Raw genomic sequence first — 21,713 nt, forward strand, 5'->3', positions numbered from 1 at the left:
GTGGTGGACCTCATCACAGGGTTGGTCTTGTCCCCACAGGAGGATGACTCCGGAGGAGGCTGGGAGGCTACCCCAGGTACTGGCCCGGATCGGGGCCTCCCACGGTATCACCGACCTAGCCTGCAAGCTCCGCTTCTATGACGACTGGGCTCCGAAGTACGACCAGGTGAAAACCCGGAGGGTTCTTGATTTTTTTGTGACCCAGATTGTGTTTTTTATGTGCAAAGCGAGAATAGTACCCGTGCATCCCGGGGAAGCTGGGGACTGAAAAGAGACCTGGGAAAGAACCTTCTAGACGTGCTCCTTAGCGACCTGCCCCACTACAGACCCCTAAGCAACCCCCTCTGACTCTGGATTGGACGTCCCACATTTGAGCCAAGAGTGACCCATCTTAATACTACAACCCAGACTGCCTGCAGGAGGCGCTATTGAGACATCACTCAATATAGACAGATCAGCTAAGAGCTGCCACAGACGGCAGCCAGTTTCTGCCAGCTTGAGTCCCACTGGTATGGGGTCCCTTGACAGTAAAAGACACTTCAAGCCTGGGTCTTCTGTTACTGGGGTCCCAGAAGGACCCAGACTCCAACACACATCAGCTCAAACCGGCAGGCGCGTAGGCACCCCACAAAGCGAGTCCTCCGGCCACGAGGGTGTTAGACTAAGTGTTCTGTCCCTAGGACGTGGCTGCTTTGAAGTACCGAGCCCCTGGCCTTGCTGTGGATTGTCTCAGTCGAGCCTTTCGTGGTCCACCCCATGGTGCCTTGATCCTGGATGTGGCCTGCGGCACTGGCCTGGTGGCTGTGGAGGTAAGACCTTCTGATATGATGATGCCCTGCCTTCTCTTCAGCACCCAGGGCCTCCAACATGCTACTGCTCAATCAACCTTCAGCCCCTGGCTAGTGAACTGTAGACAGGTGATCTACCACACATACCCCCAGCCCCTCACTGAGAGATTCTAAGTATGTACTCTATCACTAAACCACACCCCAGCCCCTCACTGGGGGATTCTAGGCAGGAGATCTATCCCTGAACCACACCCCAGCCCTTCACTGGTGGTTGTTGATGAGCTCTCTACCAATGAGCCACACCCTGGGCCCTTTAGTTTGCTTTTTATTTTGAGAGAGGGTCTCACTAAGTTGCCCAGGCTGGCCTTGAACTCAGGATTCTTTGGCCTCAGCCTCCAGAAGAGCTGGGATGGCAAGCCTGAGCCACCACACCTAGCTCCCTACTGCTCACATCTCCTGTCGTTCCTTGACCAAGAACCCATCCTCTGTCTCTGGCTCGTTGGTCACAACTTACAAGGACCCAGCTGAGCAGTGGCAGGCGATGAGCCATGACTGCTGCCACCCTCTCTCCCAGCTGCAGGCTCGGGGCTTCCTCCAGGTGCAGGGGGTGGATGGAAGCCCAGAAATGCTGAAGCAGGCCCAGGCACGTGGCCTGTACCACCGCCTCAGCCTCTGCACCCTGGGCCAGGAGCCGCTGCCCAACCCTGAAGGTACTTCCTGCTCCGCTCCACTGTCACCCACAAAACCAAGACTATCCCCTCTGTCGGGCCTCCATCTTCACCTGGAGTTCTATGGGAGCCTTCCCCTCCAATCCAGAGTCTGACGTCACCTCATCTCACATACAAGGCCAGGTCCTACAGGTGCCTGAGGTCCTCCTATACCTAGTACATATATGACATCGTCTATTGATTACTTTTCTTCTTGCTGGGACAAAATACCAGACAGAAGCAATTGAATCATAAGGTCCCACCCATCCCTAAGAGCTACAGGCAGTTGCTGGGGGTGAGACAGTTATTTTTTTTCAGTGGTAAAGTTGCCCATGCTCCAGTTACCCCCCACCCCCCTGTGCCACACACACACACACACACACACACACACACACACCCCAAGCTCATGCAGGCCACCCCCAGTTAAACTCAGTGGGTCACAAGCAAAACAAGACATGAAAGTAGCAAGAGTGGCAGCGGTGATGCACGCCTTTAATCCCAGGACTCGGGAGGCAGAGCCAGGCGGATCTCTGTGAGTTCGAGGCCAGCCTGGTCTACAGAGCGAGTTCCAGGGCAGGCTCCAAATCTACACAGAGAAACAAAACAAAACGACAAAAAGACATGAAATGCTTGAGAGAAGAGATGGTTCCATGGTGAAAATCACCTTCTGCTCTTGCAGAGGACCTGAGTTTGGATCCCAGCACCCAGACCAGATGATTTACAGTTTCCTATAACTCCAACCCCAGGTAGATATGATGCCTCTGGTCAATGTGAGCACCTGCACTGGTATGCATATACCCACATAGAGACACGCATGCATACACATAATTTAAAATAATAAAAATTGGGCTAGAGAGACGGGTCAGCCCTTGTTAAAGGCTCACAACCAAAAGTAAAATAATTGAAAAAATCTTTATATATATAAAGGTAACTGGGCTGGGGAGATGACTCAGCAGTTAAAATCTTGTAGAGAACTCAAGTTCTGTTCCCGGCACCCGCCCCACGTCAAGCGAACTCACAATGGTCCAACTCCAAGGGATCCAGTGCCTTCTTCTGGATTCAAAGTGATTTACAGGCATGTGCACATATCCATGCATATCTATGCATAATTAAAAATAAAAACAAAATGAGCTGGAGACAGCGCAACAGTTAAGAACGCTTGATGATTTTGCAGAGGACCTGGCTTCGATTCCCAGCACCCACACAGCAGCTCACAACTGTCTGTAACTCCAGTTCTAGGGGATATGTCTGATACCCTCTTCTGACCTCTGTGGGTGCTACATGCAGGCAAGGCACAAACATACACTCAGGCAAAAACACCCATACACGTAAGATTAAATGTAAATTGGGCTGGGCGGTGGTGGCGCACACCTTTAATCCCAGCACTCGGGAGGCAGAGCCAGGCGGATCTCTGTGAGTTCGAGGCCAGCCTGGACTACCAAGTGAGTTCCAGGAAAGGCGCAAAGCTACACAGAGAAACCCTTTCTCAAAAAAACCAAAAAAAAAAAAAAAAAAAAAAAAGATTAAATGTAAATTGATTAACTGATTCAAAATAAAGTGATTTTATTTTAAAGCAAATTAAGGGAAGAAGGGTTTCATTTTGGTTCCCCACATCCTGGTGTGGAAGTCACGGCAGCAGGAACATGAGGCCGCTGAAATCAGGAAGCAGAGAAATGAATGCTGGTGCTCACCTAGAGTTCTCCTTGCTCTTCTGTCCAAGACCCCAGCCATGGGATGGTGCCATTCACCCTTAGGGCAGGTCTAACCTCCTGAATTAGCTCAATCTAGAAACTCCCTCACAGACAAGCCCAGAGATTTGTCTCCCAGATCCCGTTAAGCTGTCGATCAATAGTAACGCCACGCCTCTCCACCCCACTCCACACGCAGGGACCTTTGACGCTGTGATCATGGTGGGTGCCCTCAGTGAGGGACAGGTGCCCTGCAGTGCCGTTCCTGAGCTCCTAAGAGTCACCAAGCCAGGTAAGTCACAGCCCAGCCAACCCCTCCCCTGAGGCACAGCCCCCCCCCCCCCCGCCTCCCACCCCCCACCCCCCCCCCCCCGCCCCGCTCCACAGCACGCAGACCCTGGACTCACTCAGGCTGAGGAAGGGTAGGGCGTTGCATAGGGGTACCCACCCCCACACAGCTTCCCAGTTCACCACCTGCCAGTCTGTGCTCCACCCTGGCTGCCACCAACAGAGGCAGGCACAGGATAAGGGCAGACAGGTAGCCAGCTCACTGGCTATCCACTGGGCAGCTAGACAGAGCTCCACCCTTCTGGCCTTTGTTTCCTTTCTTAACCAAATGGTGTGGTCCCTGGGATCCCTTCCCCGTTGGACGACAATGACGGTTGGGTGCCCTCCTGTCCCCGCGGCCTTTGCTTCAGCCCTGGTACACAGTAGAGATCAGTTCAGCTCCATCTGCCAGTGCCCTTTACTGATCTGGGGACTGCCCTTACTCCATAGTCTTCCTTTCCTGGCACAGGTCCAGGTCTACTCATGCAAGATGACAATGGAACAGCTTAGATGAGTTCACACACTGAGGGGTGGAGTATGCTGGGGCTTTCTTATGGTGCTGGAGAGGGAACTTAGGGCTTCCAGTGGGCTTCATGCCCCATAATCCTTCACTAGGCCATTCTAGGAAGAAACTCTATGGCCGAACCATGCTCCCAGCCCCCCTGAGGGATTCTTTCTACACAGGTGCTCTAACCACTGAACCACACTCCCAGCCCCTCACTGGGGGATTCTAGGCAGGTGCTCTACCACTGAGCCACACCCCAGCCCCTCACTGGGGGATTCTAGGCAGGTGCTCTACCACTGAGCCACACCCTAGCCCCTCACTGGGGGATTCTAGGCAGGTGCTCTACCACTGAGCCACACCCCAGCCCCTCACTGGAGGATTCCAGAGAAGGCAGAGAGGGCTTAGCACTCTCAGAATGAAGTTGCATTTTCAAGGGTTGGGGCAGGACATTCACAGAAGGTGGGGTAAGGGGTTGCCTGGAAGAAGTCACAAGGGAAGAGATTAGAAAGATCCTGAAGAGAGGGTCTACCTGGCCTGACCTGAGGTCAGAATGAGGAAGCTGTGAGATAATAATACTTCCTCTCCCAAGCCCCAGTCCTGGAGCTAAACCTAGGCATGTCTAGGCAGGTGTTTCAGAGAGGCCAGGAAAAGCCAGGACATCTGCGGGGTCATTAGTCGTGGCATGGGTTGGGCTCAGAAGCACCGGAAATGCCTGTTGCATGAACCTAATCAAAACAGGCTCTCCTGTTCCAGCCTGAGCCCCCCACCCCTACCCTCAGCAGCACCCCAGCCTTCCTCAACCCATCTGCCAGAAACCAGCCAGACTGGACACACTGCAGCTGCTCGGACGAAGTCCCTCGTCCCTCCAGCCAGGGCTTTTTTTTTTTTTTTTTTTTTTTTAAGACAAGGTCTCACTATGTAGCCCTGGTTGCTCTCAACCCCATAGAGATTTACCTACCTCTCTCTGCCTCCTGAGTGCTGGAATTAAAGTTCTGTGTTGGAGCTGGGGCGGGGGGGGGGGGGGGGGGGGATGGCGGGGACGGACAGACTGGGACGGGGACGGGGAACATGGACGCATGCCTTTAATCCCAGCACTCGGGAAGCAGAGGCAGACGGATCTCTGTGAGTTGGAGGCCAGCCTGGTCTACAGAGCGAGATTAAGGAAAGGCACAAAGCTATGCAGAGAAACCCTGTCTCGAAAAAAAAAAAAAAAAAGTTCTGTGTTGGGCTGGAGAGATGGCTCAGGGTTACAATCACTGGCTGCTCTTGCAGAGGACCCAGGTTCTATTCCCAGCACCCTCATGACAGCTCACAACTGTGTGTAACAGTTCTAGGGAATCCAATACCCTTTCTGGTTGCCCACTACACCAGACATGCGTATGGTCCACATACATGCAGGCAAACACTCATGCACATAAAATAAAAATAACCAAGTTTCTGGGTCATCACACAACGAAAGTGAGGGTGCAAGCCTGGGTCCCAACAGCCCCAACAAATTGAGCCCAGCCACCCATCTCCATCAGACCAATTAAAACCAAGTTGCTGGGTGGTGGTAGTGCACGCTTTTAGTCCCAGCATTCAGGAGACAAAGGCAGGCAGATCTGTGAGTTTGAGAACAGCATGGTCTGCAGAGTTTCAGGACAGCCAAGGATACTCAGAGAAACCCTGCCTCATAAATAAATAAATAAATGAATGAATGAATGAATGAATGAATAAATGAATGAATGAATGAATGAATGAATGAATGAATAAATAAATAGAAACCCTGCCTCATAAATAAATAAATAAATAAATAAATGAATAAATAAATAACCAAGTAATAGTGAAATAAATAAATAAATAGCCAAGTGATAGTGAAAAACAGTGAAAAGAGATTTATTCAATGTGGCCTCTTTCAGAAGAGGAGCAAAGAAATCTAGTCACACACACATACACACACACACACACACACACCCCAAACCCCCTTTCCTAGTCCTGACATGGAATTTAGGTTTAAAGAAGGGGCAGGAGTTTACATAGGCAAGCAGTCCCCATGGAGATATGGTCGTGCCTGTCACTGGCCCATCTTGTCTGGGCTCCAGTGTCTCCTGCAAGACGGACTGACTGACAAGTGTCAGAACGATGTGAAGTCTCTTCAGGGACACAAGTTCCTCCTCTTGCTGGCACCAGGCTCCTGCCTTTTCCTTTTTCCTGCACGAGACTCCTGGGGAAATCTCAATTTGGGGGAAACCATTGTTTCAATAGTCCGAGAGCCAAAGGCAGGGGCACAAGCATCTCTTCAGCAGCCCTTCAGTCCTCCCAGGGTGATTACAAGGTCATACTATAGCCCAGGCCAGCCCGGAAATCCCTCTGTAGCCCAGATTCAAATTCCGAGCTTTCTTGGGACTAGAGAGATGGCTCAGTGTTTAAGAGGCCCCAGGTTTGATTCCCAGCACCCACACGGTGGCTCACAACCCTCTGTGGCTCCAGTTCCAGGAGACCCAATGCCCTTTTCTGGCCTCTGTGGGCACTATACACATGTGGTACATAGACATATATGTAGGCAAAATACCCATAAACATAAAAAAAAAAATTAAATAAGCCCTCTAATTTTTTTTTTATTTTGTTTGTTCTTCCTGCCTGAGGCTGCTAAATGCTGGAATAATAGACCTGAGTCGCCATGCTTGGTTCAGCCAGGGATTTCACACCCATATGTGCACACATGCACACACATGTACTCTGTCCCATTAAACAAAATTATCACACACACACACCCATGCCTGAAAAAACAGACACAAAGAAATGAAGGGTCTTGCCCAAGGACCAAAGCTCATGTGTCTTCCTACTGTCCGCTTAGACCCAAGCTTGTCTTTAATGGGGCTGGGTTAGCAGCCAGCATGGAACTCCCTGACCCTACCAAGGAAAAGACACTTGGGCATTAGGGGGTTGCATAGGAACCTGACCCAGTGCTACAGACCTGTCATCTCAACTACTAAGGATACTGAGGCAGCAGAATCTCAAAGTCCAGGCCTGCCTGTGCTACACAGTGATTCCTAAGACAGCCTGGGCAACGTAGCAAGATCCTGTCTCAAAAGCAAACATTAAAAGAACTATAGTTGGGCAGAGGGGGTACACACCTTTAGTCCCAGCACTTGGGAGGCAGAGGCAGGGGGATCTCAGAGTTTGAAGCCAGCCTAGTCTATGAAGCAAGTTCCAAGACAGAGCCCGGGCTACACAGAGAAACCTTGTCTTGAAAAACGAGTAAGTAGATAGATAGATAGATAGATAGATAGATAGATAGATAGATAGACAGATAGATAGTGGATGGATGGATGGATGGATGGACAGACAGACCGATAGATAGATAGAACTGAGGATATAGTTCAACAATAGAGTGCTCACCTAGAAACCCCATGACAGTTAGGGGACTTTGTTCAATGGACGAGCACAGTAGGAGAGCCCCTGCCTAGAATCCCCCAGTGAGGGGCTGGGTGGTGACTCAGCGGTAGAGCACCTGCCTAGAATCCCCAGTGAGGGGCTGGAGGCCTGGTTCGGCTGTAATGTCTTTTTGAGCATGTTTGAGGCCCATAATTTCATCTGCAGTGCCAGGGAAAAAAATTTTTTTTCTAAATGAGGGCCATGGGAAACCATCAGGTTAAAGAAACTGAAGGGGATTGCTGGGAGAATCAACTTTAAGCCCCAAACCCTGGAGGTGGGAAGCTGGCCTGGAACTGAAGTCTTGAGCAGAGACTCCCCTATATTCATCCAGCTCCCCCGCCCCTCCCCCACCCCTCCCCAGGTGGACTCGTATGTCTGACTACCAGGAGCAACCCATCCAACCTTCCCTACAAGGAGGCGCTGGAAGCAACCTTGGACTCCCTGGAGCAGGCTGGAGCGTGGGAACGTCTGGTGGCCCAGCCTGTGGAGCGCTGGGAACTGGCGACCTCAGAACAGGAGACAGGGCTGGGCACTGGCGCCAACGACGGCTTCATCTCTGGCATCATTTACCTTTACCGAAAGCAGGAGAGAGCCCAGGGTGAGGGAGGGAGGCCCAGCGTCCAGGCCCCAGTTGACCACTGATCCCTATGTGTGGTCCTAGCCTGGCCCGTCTTCTTGGCCTTCTCTGCTCTGCCCCGTAAAAATGGGTCCATCTGCCCGGCAGTGGTGGCCCACGCCTTTAATCCCAACACTCGGGAGGCAGAGCCAGACGGATCTCTGCGAGTTCGAGGCCAGCCTGGGCTACAGAGTGAGTTCCAAGACAGGCTCCAAAGCTACACAGAGAAACCCTGTCTCGAAAAAACAAAACAAAACAAAAAAATTGGTCCATCTTGTTGGGAGGTCCTGCTGGTTGGTGGTTGCATTCTGCCAATGAATGGCCTGGCAGCTTTCTCCAAGCGTGGCAACATGAAGGACCCCACACACACACACCAGCAGGGGCTTCCTGCTCCCTACCTAACTTTATCCAGAGGATATCTCTAGGCCCGGATGCCTGATTTATCTCGATGACCCTTGACATAGGTCCCCACAAACACTGTTTCCCGGAATCCCACATGATAATGAGGTTAATGCCATTTTGATAGGGCCCTGCTTCCACTAATTCAGCTATATGACAGGAGCATGCCACTTAATCCCATTCCCATTTGTTTCCTATACTCCGGAATAAAGTTGAGTTATTTCACTGAAGTCATATCCCAGAGGGCTAGCTCTGATGTATCCACAGCTGTCCGAACCCTGTTACCCCCTCTTCTGCTCCCTCCACCCTCATGGACTGGTAGCCAACGATCCCTTAGGAGGAAGGAGAGAGAAACCTCTTCCCAAGCCTGCCCCTTGGGAATGCTTTGCTAGGTAAATCCCAGAGGACTGAAAAGACCCCTCTAGTTTCTTTGGACCCAGAATTCAGGGACACGGAGCTGGAGCAAGCCCTGTGGGTAAGAGAGCTGGCTCTGCAAAGCCTGAGAAACTGACCCGACATCCTCAGCATCCACATAAATATCATGAGTTACGCTGGGTGGTGGTGGCGCACACCTTTAATCCCAGCACTCGGGAGGCAGAGCCAGGCAGATCTCTGTGAGTTCGAGGCCAGCCTGGTCTACAGAGCAAGATCCAGGACAGGCACCAAAAACTACACAGAGAAATTCTGTCTCAGGGGGAAAAAAAAAAAGTCATGAGTTACAGGCTACCTGCATATATCACCACCCCTGGGGTAGGAAAATGGGTGGACCCAAAATGGTCAGCTTTCACCTCATTGAGAGATCCTGCCTCAAAGTAATAAGGCCCACAGCAGAGATTGACAGAGAGGAAGACATCTAACACCTTGCTTCTAGCCTCCACATGCCTGCACATGTGCGGGTGCACCCCAACAGTCAGGCGTAAGAACTATACGCATACCAGATACAGAAAAGTAAGAGGAACGGAGACCACAGTCTACTGTCACGCGACCCAGTTCCCTTCTATCCCCCAGCAGTGTGGCAGTCCTTGAAGCAATGAGTTTGCAAAAGCTACTGAATCAGGACCAGTAAGGTGGCTCAGCGGGTAAGCCACACTTGCCACCAAGCCTGATAACCTGAGCTGGATCCCCAGGACCCACCTGACAAATGAAGAGAAACGACCCCGACAAGTTGTCCTCTGCCCTCTACATATTTACTGTAGCACTCACACAGGTACTCATACTTTACAAACACACACACACACACACACACACACACACACACACACACACACACATAAATAAAGAAATAGATAAATATCAAGGTGTTGGTTTAACCAGGCATCACGTGTGTTTGCAGCTCTTGGGTGGCAGGTGTAAGAGGATCATGAGTTAAAGGCCAACCTGGGCTACAGAGTCAGGAGGCTTTGTCTCAAAAACATAAAATAAGGGGGCCAGAGAATTTGCCCAGCAGTTAAGATCACTCATTGTTCTGGGTGTGGTGGCACACGCCTTTAGTCCCAGCACTCAGGAGGTAAAGGCAGGAGGATCTCTGAGATGGAGGCCAGCCTGATCTACAGAGTTCCAGGACAGCCAGGGCTACACAGAGAAAGAAACTTGGTCTCAAAAAACAAACAAGAGCCGGGCAGTGGTGGCTCACACCTTTAACCCCAGCCCTCAGGGAGCAGAGGCAGGTGGATCTCTGTGAGTTTGAGGCCAGGCTGGGTTACAGAGTGAATTCCAGGAAAAGCGCAAAGCTACACAGAGAAACCCTGTCTCGAAGAAAAAAACAAAAAAAAACAAAAAGCACTTGTTACTCTCACGGAGAACCTGGTTCAATTTCCAGCACCCACGTTGCAGCTCACAACTGTCCAGGGGCTCTAATGGTTTTATACACATGATGCACAGACATACATGCAAGCAAGACATAAAATACTTTTGAAAATGAAAACAGAACAATAAAGTTTTAAAGGAATAAACGTTACAGAATATATGTGTACACTGTGGAGATGTGTCTTTGCCAAGGCACCTTCTGATTGGTTTAATAAAGAACAGAGTGGCCAATAGCTAGGCAGGAAGAGGTTAGGTGGGACTTCCAGAGGAAGAGAGGACTCTGGGAAGAAGAAAGGTAGAGTCGCCAGCCAGACGCAGAGGAAGCAGGATGGGCAGGATGGAGATGCTAGAGAGGCACTGAAGAGGTCAGACATACAATACAGAGTAGAGGTAACTGAGCTATGTGGAAGAATATAAACTAATAAGAGCAAGTTAATAAGTTATAAGAGCTAGTGGGACAAGCCTAAACCAAATGCCAAGCTTTCATAATTAATAATAAGCCTCCGTGTCGTTATTTGTGAGCTGGCGGCCCAAATAAAAGTCCAACTACAAATAAATGCAATGAATTTTAAGAGATGCTATTTTATTTTATTTTATTTTATTTATTTATTTATTTATTTATTTATTTATTTATTTATTTATTTTTTTTTTTGAGACAGGGTTTCTCTGTGTAGCTTTGGAGCCTGTCCTGGAACTCGCTTTGTAGACCAGGCTGGCTTTGAACTCACAGAGATCCACCTGCCTCTGCCTCCCAAGTGCTGGGATTAAAGGCGTGTGCCACCACTGCCCTGCGAGATATTATTTTAAAACCTCAACTCAAGTTAGATATGGTAGTGCATATCTGTAATCCAGCACTCAAGTAGAAACAGGAGGATCAGGAGTTCAAGGCCAGTCTCGATTACATAGGGAGTTCAGCCTAGGCTTCGTATTTCTCAAAGAAACAAAACACAGGGTTGACAAATTGGCTCAGAAGGTACAAGCACTTACTTTGAAGCTTTGCAACCTGAGTTCAATCCACAGGACCCACACTGTGAGAGAGAAATCCAGTGCCACAAGTTTGACCTGTGACCTCCATGCATGTGTTATGGAGAACATACATTCACATATGCACACACACAATAAATAAGTAAATAAATGGAATTAACATTTTTTTAAAAACAAATGGCAGGGTTGGTTAGACGGGTCAGTAGGTAAAGGCCCTTGCTCGGCTTGGCTGGTGACTTTGATTCCCCAGGACCCACATAAAGCCGGCAAGAGGGAACTGATCCCACAATGTCGTCCTGTGACCTCCACACACATGCTGTTGGACTGGCACCCACATACACATGTACACACATGTACACACAAGAATTACAATAATAATTTCAGGGACTGGAGAAATGGTTCTGTGATTAAGAGTGTCTCCAGATCTCCCAAGGACCAGAGTTCCCAGCACCCACATGGGGTGGCTCACAACTGCCTGTAACTCCAGCCCCAGGGCATCTGACACCTCTGGCCTCCTAGCAAGCACCTGCAATCACACGTGCACACACACACACACACACACACACACACACACACACACACAATTAAAAAATAATAAAACAGCTGTGGGCAGTGATGGCGCACCGCTTTAATCCCAGCCCTCGGGAGGCGGAGGCAGGTGGATCTCTGTTGAGTTTGAGGCCAGCCTGGTCTGCAGAGTAAAAAAAAAATAAATAATGCAAAAAAATAAATTGAAAAACCAGGCCGGGAAGATGGTGGAGCCTGTAAGGTACTTGCTACGCAGGTGTGAAGAGTGCAGGTCCCAGACATTCAGTTTTTTGAGGTAGTCATGGTGGCACGCGTTTGTGTGACCTCAGGGTCAGGGTTGCAGAGACAGGAGAATCCCTGAAGCTCACTAGCCAGCCAGTCTAACCAATCAGTGAGCTCCAGGTTCAGTAAGAGACCCTGTCTCAAAAAAAATAAGGTGGAAAGTGAGCAAGGAAACATGATATGTTCATACCTACGTACACACACATACACACACACACACACACACACACACACACACACACACACACACACACACAGAATGTCTCAAACGTGCCTCCTTAAAAGGAATTTCAAGGTATTTATGAGACAGAAACAGGCTCAGAGGGTAACTTGAGTTCAATCTCCAGGAGTCACATGACAGGAGAGAACCAGCTCCAGCAAGTTGTCCTCTGACCTCCACAACACACATACACACACACACACACACACACGCACACACACACACACACACAGCAACAATAGAAAATAAATAAATGTTAAAAAAAATTTTAAAGACAAAGAAATGGAGTGGTGATATGATTTATGGGAGAAGGATGACCAGAGAAGCCTTGTCAGAAAATTGTGGTTTAGCCTGATCTGAGATTGTAGTCTGGGGCCCCAGGATGTCAAAATAACTTTCATTGGACACTTGTTCAGCCCCCAAGCAAAGAACTTGGTGGTTTCAACCAGTTTGAGCTAGGCAAGGCTACATCCAAACCCGGACAGAATAGAGCAAAGTAAACAATTGTCATGCCCCTCCTCACCCCACAATGTTATCTGTGGTTAAGTTGACAGGGGGCGGATTTGGCTTCCCTGAGTCACAAGAGAAACTAGAGCAGGAAAATAAGTATTTTAGGCCTGCCTGGAACAAAGAGCTATGCCTAGGTTCGCCTGGTTGTACAGACCCCAGATACCTGAGAAGCTGAGGCAGAGGGGTACAAAGTTCAAGTCTTGCCTGGGCTACATCATGAAATCTAAGCCAACCTGATACATTAGGTGACACTCTATTTCAAAAAGTAAAAAAAGGTCTAGAGGGGCTGGAGAAACGACTTTGTGGTTAAGAGCACTGCCAGTCCTTCCAGAGGATGTTCTTCCAGAGGATCCGGGTTCAATTCTCAGCACCCACATGGCAGCTCACAACTGTCTATAACTCCACGTCCAGGGGACCCGACAAAACACCAATGCATAGCTGGGCGGTGGTGGCTCATGCCTCTAATCCCAGCACTCAGGAGGCAGAGGCAAGCAAATCTCTGAGTTCAAGGCCAACCTGATCTACAGAGTGAGTTCAAGGACAGCCAGGGCTACACAGAGAAACCCTGTCTGGAAAAACCCAAAAAGAAACAAGAAAGGGAAAAAAAAAAACGACACCGATGTATATAAAATAAAAATTAATAAACTTTAAAAAAAGTGTAGAGATGTAGAGCACTTGCTAGAATCCCCCAATGAGGGGCCAATGGTATGTTTCAGCAGTGGTACAATTGCCTAGAAACCCTGGAGTCTATCTCCAGCACAGGGTGGGGGAACTAGACAAGAGAAAAAAAGCTTAGTTTTTTTTCATTTTTTTTTAACATTTATATATTTCTTTATGATATATGTGTGTATGAATGTGTTCATGTGCCACGCTATACATGCTTAACGGAGGGCAGAGGACAACTTGCAGAACCATATGGGCTCTGGAATTGAGGTCATCTGACTTGGCAGCAAGCACATGACCTGTGGAGCCATCTCACAGGCCCAAGAAAGGAGAGGATGTAACAGCTCTCTTATTATAAACTGTAGGCCTGGTGGGCCTTTAACTTGCTGAGGCCTAGCAGGACCCCAAAGCCCTGATTCTCCAGCTATCACTGCTAGAACATCTGGGATTATTTTCCAGGCCCGTGTGCCTGCACCCCTTCATTATGGGAAGTGCTGGTGCTTGAACCCAGAACCTCTGATATGCTAAGCTAACCCTCTACCCAGGAAGTTACATCTCTGCTTTTGGGGGAAGAGTTGTCCTTTGTTTTTGTTTTGCTGGTTGTGTTTTGTTGTTGGTTTGTTGGTTTGTTGGTTTGTTTTTAAACAGGGTCTCACTACGTAGCCTTAGCAGGGCCCAGAGCTCTCTATACAGACCCAGGTTGGCTTCAAACTCACAGAGATCTGCCTGCCTCTGCCTTGAGTGCTGGGATTATGGTGTTCAACACCACACTTGGCCACCTAATTTTTAAATGTTTAACCAGGAAGAGGGTTAGGTGGTTCAACAGCAGAGCCCTTGCCTAACATGGGGGGCCCTGCATTTGATCCCAAGTACTACAGAGGGGGGAAAATAACTATGGAAGGGAAGTGGAACAGCTGTAGTCTGTTACAGAGTCTCGGGTAGCCCAGGCTGGCCTCAAACTGCCTATGTAATGAAGGATGGTCTTGAACTCGTGACCCTCCCACCTCTACCTCCTGAGTGCTGGGATTCTACCACAAGCCACCACACCTGACTTTTAAACACTTTGAGGCCGGGCAGTGGTGGTGCACGCCTTTAATCCCAGCACTTGGGAGGCAGAGCCAGGTGGATCTTTGTGAGTTCGAAGCCAGCCTGGTCTGCAGAGCGAGATCCAGGAAAGATGCAAAGCTACACGGAGACACCCTGTCTGGAAAAACCAAAAAAAAAAAAAACAAAAAAAAACAAAAAAAAAAACAAAAAAAAAACCACTTTGATAATTTCATTATGAGAACTTGGTTATACCCACGGGGTCAAGAAGTAGCAAGCTCAGCCAGTAAAAGCACCTGCTGTGCAAGCCTGGTGACATGGATTCCGCCCCCAAACCCACGTGAAAACGGAGAGAGCTGCCGTCTCCACAAAGTTGTCCTCTGACCTCAGATGGGGCTCTGAGCCACACTTTCATGTGAGCAAGGATTTCGTTTCTCTTCCACAAAGGAACTGTGTGGGCTGTGGCTCACAACTAGAAGCTAGCAAGCTTTCAGGTGTAAGAGGAAGCCCTGGATTCCATCCCAGCGCCGAATAAATCCAGCGCCGAATAAATCCAGCACCGGAGAAGTGGAGGTGGGAGGTAGGATGAGGAATTCAAAACCAGCCTTCGCCAGGGAACAAGTTTGAGATCAGCCAAGGATACATGAGACCCTGTCTCAAAAATCAAAGTAGGGACCCAGGCCTGATAGGAAGGACCCTCAAACACAACTCTGTCCTCCTCAGCACCTCAGAAAACAGGCATGGTGGTGCGTGTTTCTAATCCCAGCACTTGGGAAGGGAAGGCAGGAAGATCAGGAGTTTAAGGTCATCCTCAGCTACATAGCTCGGAGGCCAGCCTGGGCTACATTAAGACCTTGACTCAAAACAATAAAAACCCAAAGGGACTGGAATGGGAAAGTCCAGGTGTGGCCCAGGATGCCCTGTGGCGATACAGGTGTGGGTTTATGGGCTTTCGGGACCTTAGACATTCCAGGGCTGTGGGAGGACTGTCTAGGGAGGAGGCTGCAGACCGGACCTGCAAGACCTACAGGGCTTCAGGAGTGGGGGAAAGGACATTCCAAGTCCAGGGAAGGGACAGCAAAGGCAGAATGGTGGCACCAGCAGCCTGTGATAAGATAAGCAGGCCAGCCTGGCTGCTCAGAGAAAGGGAAAACCAAAATGGAAGAGGCTCGTGACTCGGCCTCAGACCTAGTTGCTCCCATCTGATGTCCCTGCTGGTATCCCCAGCTCTTTCTCCCCAACAGTCCTGGACATACACTGGGCCCTTGACACAGGGTTTCCCCTCTAACAAAAGAAGGGCTTGCCATCATGGTATTGTACAAGACTGAGGCAGGGGGATTGCCTGGAGTTTGATGACCCTGTCTCACGAAAGGCTCAAACATGGTGATCCCCCATTTTAGAGCTAGTTCTGATTTTTACAAATTCTCTGAAATCACTCTTGGGGATGACCTTCAGGTTCTGATCCTCTTGTTTCTGCCCTTGGTTTATTTGGGGCTGAGTATGGAAGCCGGGGTGTCTGGCATGTCAGGCACACTATCAGTTGAGCTGCATCCTCAGCCCTTGAAATCACTTCAACTTCTTACAACATCAAGGTCCCCCGGAGACCCCCCCGGCCATCCCTCCAGCCCTGTCCCATCCACAAATACAGAGAAGAGCCCAGACTTTTCCTGTACATAGGTGCCATTTATTGTAGAAAATAATAATAATTACAGCTGTGAATAGACCTTAAATTACAAAACAAGAAACCACAGAGAAGGCAGGGGAGTCGTAGTCTCCCTGTTGCAACGCCATTGTTCCCATTGCCCATACCTTCGGCAGACTGGCCAGCATCCTTGAAATTGACAAGGATAGGGAATTCAGAGGGGCTGGCTCAAGATGCCCAGGGTACTTCTGAGCAGGGACGGGGTGCATAAAGAGCAGGGCATTTAGCAAGATAGTACCAGAAAGGGGTGGGGACAGCCTGGGCTGCTTCTAGGTCCCCAGCACCAGCACTCCCCAAACCAGTTTAATCCACCTCCACCCTTCCCTCAAACCCGTCCATCCACTCCACAGAACTCCATTACGCGGGTAGGTGGGCGGGTGGGTAAGGCCCCAATCATTGTCAATCACTGCCATTCCTCGGCAGAACCCACCGGGTTCTCAATGCCCCCCCCCCCCCAGTCACAGTCATCCAGTCACACCAAGGCTCCAGGTAGGACCAGGTATGCTCAGAAACTCGGAGCATGGTGGCAAGAGCAGCGCGGGAGTAACAGATGTGGGCAGAGAGCGTGAGGAGGACAGAAAAGGGTCAGTGGAGGTGCTAACATGATCAGGACATCCCCTGGAGAGCCCAAAGTCACAGCGGAGCTATCCTGGCCAGCAGGACCCAGCTCCCGCCTCCACCGCGGTACCCAGCAGCTTCTGCCTTTAGCCCTGTATCCATGAGCAATTTGGATGTAAGCAACAAGGAAACATGTTTACATCCATCCTTGCCGGAGTAAGGAGCCTTGAGATGTGTCCAAGTGGGGCACAAATGGTTCCCCGCAAGGGCTACTTTAGCCAGTAACTTAGCACAATCCGGGTTTGCTGTCCCCCCAGCAGTTAGTGGTCCATAGCAGGGCAGGTCCCGAGAGAAGTGAAGGGGATCACAGGCTGTTGTGAACTCAATCCAAGAACAATAACAAAGGCAATGGGGTCATAGCAGAGTGGCCCACCTTACACATAGTTGCTGGCGGGGACAGAGCGGGCGGCGGAGTACTTGGCGGAGTACGGCTTCTCGTTGCTGCGAGGTGGGCAGTTGCAGCAGAGAAGGCCTCCTCCCAGAAGCAGCAGCCCAGAAGCCGCCCAGCCGATGTAAAGCGAAGCCCCCATCTCTCTTTTCTGCCCGGCAACGACCAGAGGATTGTAGAAGTCGCGGATGACGTTGTGTGCGGTCCAGGAGATAGGCACCATAGCCAGCAAGGCTGCGATGATGAACACGACGCCAGCTCCGATCATGGTCTTGGCCTTGACGGTCTCGTCTTCCATGCAGTTGGTACATTTGCCCCCTACCACCGAGAGAAGCATCCCCACCGCAGCCACGATGATGCAGACGACGACGAGGGCCCGGGCGGCCTGCAGGTCCTGCGGCAGGGCCAGCAGCGAGTCGTACACCTTGCACTGCATCTGCCCGGTGCTCTGCACCACGCAGTTCATCCACAGGCCCTCCCAGCTGGTCTGCGCCGTGACGATGTTGCTGCCGATGAAGGCGGTCACCCGCCACATGGGGAGCGCGCAGCTCAGGATCGCGCCCAGCCAGCCCAGGACCGCCAAGGCGATTCCCAGCACCTGTAGTCCCATGGACGCCATTGCTCAGCCTCTGCAGGGGTCAAGGTTGGAGACCACAAAAAAAAATAGTATCTCTCTGGAAGTTATAGAAGTCCGAGGGCTGAAAGAGTTTTTTTCCCCAGCGAGGATCGGGGACACGAAGCCAGTCAGAGCTGCTGAGTGGGGTACACCAGCTACCAAGCGCCAAAACTGCAGCTCCTTCCTGCCCCACACCTGCAACCAGGACCAGAGGCCCACAGGTGCAGCAGTTAAAGCATCTCGGAGGAGGGGCGGAGGCAGAGGGAGGGGTTTCAGTCCCCAAGGCCTCCCCCACGACCAGTTTCTCTGGATTCCTGAACCTGGGCCAACAAAGGCGTTCTGAAGCCCCAGTCCTGAGCCCCTGAGTCACCTGCCGGTATCACAGGAAACTATCATCTCCCCCAGCCCCCAGTCTCATGCTGAGGTCAGTCGAGAGAGACCGACATCGAGTCACCAGCACCTGAACGCTCACCGGGCGGGGACACTAGGAGAAATGAGCAGCCAAGCCTAGCTAGGGTTCAGAGCCGAAGGGCGAGGGTCCCCAAGACTCGTTTGGGGCTCCAGTGAGACTAGAAAATGGAGCCCCTTCACATGGGACTCCGAGGCTAATGCCTGAGAATGTCCAGGAGAAACTCTGTCTTATTGAGTGTTGTTTTTCCCCTCTCGATTTTATCACCGCTATCATGGCTATTATTGTCATTAATACGCCAGCATCTGTACTTTGCCTCAACAGCAACTTTCCTACCATTAGCCAGAGGAAGTTGGTGTCCGGAAATGAGGGCCTGCGGGGGTGAGGGCTGAGGAGTGGGAGCCAGATCACCTGCTGTTCATGTGATTTCCCCACCCAGCCACAGTGCCTGGGGGGTAGGGGGTGGGGTTAGAGGTGAGGCACTTGGGGCCGGGACAGGAGACACAGAAAGCCTGATGAGATGGCTCAGTGGGTAAAGGTGCTTGCTGCCAAGCCCCGAGGACCTGGGTTTGATCCCTGGGACTGCACGATTGGAGACACCCAAACGCAATGACTAAATAATTGTAATTTAAAATTGGGGTCGGTCGCCAGGCAGTGGTGGCCCACGGCCTTTAATCCCAGCACTCGGGAGGCAGAGCCAGGCGGATCTCTGTGAGTTCGAGGCCAGCCTGGGCTACAGAGTGAGTTCCAGGAAAGGTGCAAAGCGACACAGAGAAACCCTGTCTCGAAAAACCAAAAAAAAAAATTAAAAAAAAAAAATTGGGGTTGGTGGTAGTGACAAGATCCTGTCCCCGTCTTGCTTCCTGGGGCTGAGCCTGCTTGGCCAGAACTGGGTAAAGAAGAATTAAAAACCCAACCAGGCTACAGAAACACGATTTACCCTGTAAATGGATGTTTACCCTTCCAAGACCAAGACGCAGGAGCCATTTCCATAAAAGCCAACCTGGGCACGACGTCCCTGGAGACTTCAAAGAGAAGGGGGACCTCCTCCAGGGGTGCAGACAGGGAGCTCAATAGAGAAGGTGTGCTCCCTAGCACAGATCTAGGGGGTGTTATATTGGGAAGCACACACCCTCTCTGGGGGATTGTGCAAGGCGGCAGGGACTGGGTCAAAGAGTGTCTCTGGGAGGGGACATCAAGGAGGTGAGGGTCAGATTGATGTTTTGCAAGACAAGGAATCTAGTTTGACCAGAGACTGGCCTTGGAGGGGTGCAGAGGGGAAAGGTAGTCTCAAACGCTCCCTCACCACCCCACCCCACCCCACCCCACTGTCTGGTACAAAGGAAAGAGATGAACAAGTCTTTCTGAGGACAGGCTGAGAAGGGACCATGTGTATCCCAAAGGCATCTGGGAAATGCAGGAAAAGAGAAAGATGGATTCGAAGTATGGGCAGTGGGGACCTGAAGGGGGTCATTAATGTAGTTCCCTCTAATCATAGCCAGATCTGGACTCCCTCTATCTGTCCTGGCCTTGTGTGCATGCCTTGAGCGTGTGTGTGTGTGTGTGTGTGTGTGTGTGTGTGTGTGTGTGTGTGTTTTTAAGAGATGGTCTCTGCTGGGTGGTGGTAGCACACACCTTTAATCCCAGTGTGACCACCACAGAGCCAATATCCGATGCAAGCACACAGGGGTTTATTAATAACAAAGCAAGCCCGGGCTTGGCTGGGTCCATTCCAAACACAGAGGGTGGAGGAGAACGGCCCCGAGCACCCCCTTTAAGGGGTTTATATAGGAAAGGTTTCTGTGCAGAGGATTACATATCTTGGGATTGGATGAGAGGGCTAGGGGTGAGGTAATTCTTTGAAGTTACCGGCTGAACTATAAGCATGAGGTTACTGATGGCTAACAGGATTCAGGATATCTACAGAGACATAATTTTTTTTACTCCCTATGTTCTGTTTTTGCTGAACCCAGGATAAATACATTCAGATTCATTGTTCCAGTCCTGATTTCACAGAGTTCAATTTCTGGTCAGTTGAGCCCATTACTCCTCGTATCCTGTTTTACCAAGTCCAGGATATATAGATTTATTGTTCCAGTCTTATCTCCCTATGAGTTCAGCTTCTGGTCAGTTCTAAAACTGCTGGTCAGCAAATACCTTTAGAGGGGGCGGGGAGCGTCTCTCAAGAGGGCTACTGATTTTTCCCTTTCTGTCTCCCTTAGTTCAAACTGACTGGAACTCCCTATGTAGCTAAGGATGACTTTGAACATCTGATCCTCCTGCCTCCACTTCCTAAGCGCTGGGATTACAAGCCATGACCTGCTTTATACGGTGTTAGGAATGGGACCCAGGGCTTTGTGCATGCTAGGCAAGCATTCTACCAACCAAGTCACGTCTCCAACTCCAACCTTAAGCTTCTGTTCCTCCTGCCTCTACTTCACAAGAGCTGGCATTCCAGGGGAGGAGCACCACCAAGTCTGCCTTATCTTTGTTTATGTTGTTGTTTTGTAAGAAAGCTTCTTGGTATATCCAAGCTAGCCTGGAACTCTATGTAACACAAACACTGGCCTCAGACTCATGGTAATGCTCCTGCCTCAGTCTCCAGTCTGCTAGGGTTACCGGTGTGTACCACCACACCCCACTCATCGCAAAGAACGTAGCTCCCTCCCTGAGCACTATCCAAGACTGCTCCCCTGGGCTGCCTGTGAGTCCAATTCTGACCCAAACAGACACAGAGTCTTTTTAAATATTACCTTTTAGTCCCTGTATTTGAGACTGAGGTCTCAGGATGTAGCCCAAGCTGTCCCCAAATTCTTCATGTTTCTTCCTCATTCTCGTGGTGCTGGGATTACAGGTGCACACTCCTGTATACAACTGATGCCCAACCCTTGAGTTTAAAGAGGGCAAGCTTCCATCCTTTACCATGCCATGTGGTCCGTGAGTGCTTGGTACTTGGAGTTAGTTCCTCGGAGACTGACTCTGGGCCGCCTAATGAACCCCAGGGTTAGAAGAACCAATGCAGCAGGGATCTCTTCCATGCTCCAAGGGGGAGGTCAAGGCCTTGGAGATGCACTTCCATGGCCCTTTCTGACCTGGGGACTCATGGAGCCTAGAGCAACGTTTTATTCAAATTAAGTGCTCAAGCAAGGTGTGGCAGCAACTGCCTCTGATCTCCGCATTTTAGAGCAGGAGGGAGAAGGACTATTAGAAGTTCAAGGTCAGTCTGAGCTACCTGGCTAAACTTTGTTCAAAAAAATAAATTTATCTAGGCATGAGGGTAAGCCCAGCACTAAGTAGGTAAGGGCAAGATGAGACCAACTGCTGGGCATAATGGCATCACCCTCGGCCAATGCAAAACTTTTGCATGGTCACTGTATTTTCCCTGGGCACATGCTCCCTATACCCATAAAGCCCACCATCCACCAGGCGGAGGTGCACACGCCTTTAATCCCAGCACTCCGGAGCAGAGTCAGGCGGATCTCTGTGAGTTCGAGGC

At 50.4% G+C, this 21,713-nt stretch overlaps 2 protein-coding genes across 2 annotated transcripts; one reads left to right on the forward strand and one right to left on the reverse strand.

Moving 5' to 3' along the window:
• Positions 1–8,677, forward strand: Mettl27 (methyltransferase like 27). Its single transcript, XM_059249458.1, has 5 exons — positions 1–166; positions 681–809; positions 1,363–1,498; positions 3,383–3,475; positions 7,794–8,677. Exons 1-5 carry the CDS (start codon positions 44–46, stop codon positions 8,072–8,074), a joined length of 762 nt encoding a protein of 253 aa, XP_059105441.1. The 5' UTR covers positions 1–43; the 3' UTR covers positions 8,075–8,677.
• Positions 8,678–16,292: 7,615 nt separating this feature from the next.
• LOC131898246 (claudin-4) lies at positions 16,293–18,021 on the reverse strand. Its single transcript, XM_059249362.1, has one exon. It carries the CDS (start codon positions 17,809–17,811, stop codon positions 17,179–17,181), a length of 633 nt encoding a protein of 210 aa, XP_059105345.1. The 5' UTR covers positions 17,812–18,021; the 3' UTR covers positions 16,293–17,178.
• Positions 18,022–21,713: the final 3,692 nt, after the last annotated feature.

Source organism: Peromyscus eremicus, chromosome 23 (assembly GCF_949786415.1).
Source record: "Peromyscus eremicus chromosome 23, PerEre_H2_v1, whole genome shotgun sequence".
NCBI lineage: Eukaryota > Metazoa > Chordata > Mammalia > Rodentia > Cricetidae > Peromyscus > Peromyscus eremicus.

What these genes read in the sequence shown, in the direction of transcription:
- Mettl27 (XM_059249458.1), top strand. Translation starts at nt 44, where the DNA reads ATGACTCCGGAGGAGGCTGGGAGGCTACCCCAGGTACTGGCCCGGATC. An exon ending in GGGCTCCGAAGTACGACCAG is followed by an intron (nt 167 to 680) that starts GTGAAAACCCGG and finishes TTCTGTCCCTAG; the next exon opens with GACGTGGCTGCTTTGAAGTA. An exon ending in GCCGCTGCCCAACCCTGAAG is followed by an intron (nt 1,499 to 3,382) that starts GTACTTCCTGCT and finishes CTCCACACGCAG; the next exon opens with GGACCTTTGACGCTGTGATC.
- LOC131898246 (XM_059249362.1), bottom strand. Translation starts at nt 17,811, where the DNA reads ATGGCGTCCATGGGACTACAGGTGCTGGGAATCGCCTTGGCGGTCCTG.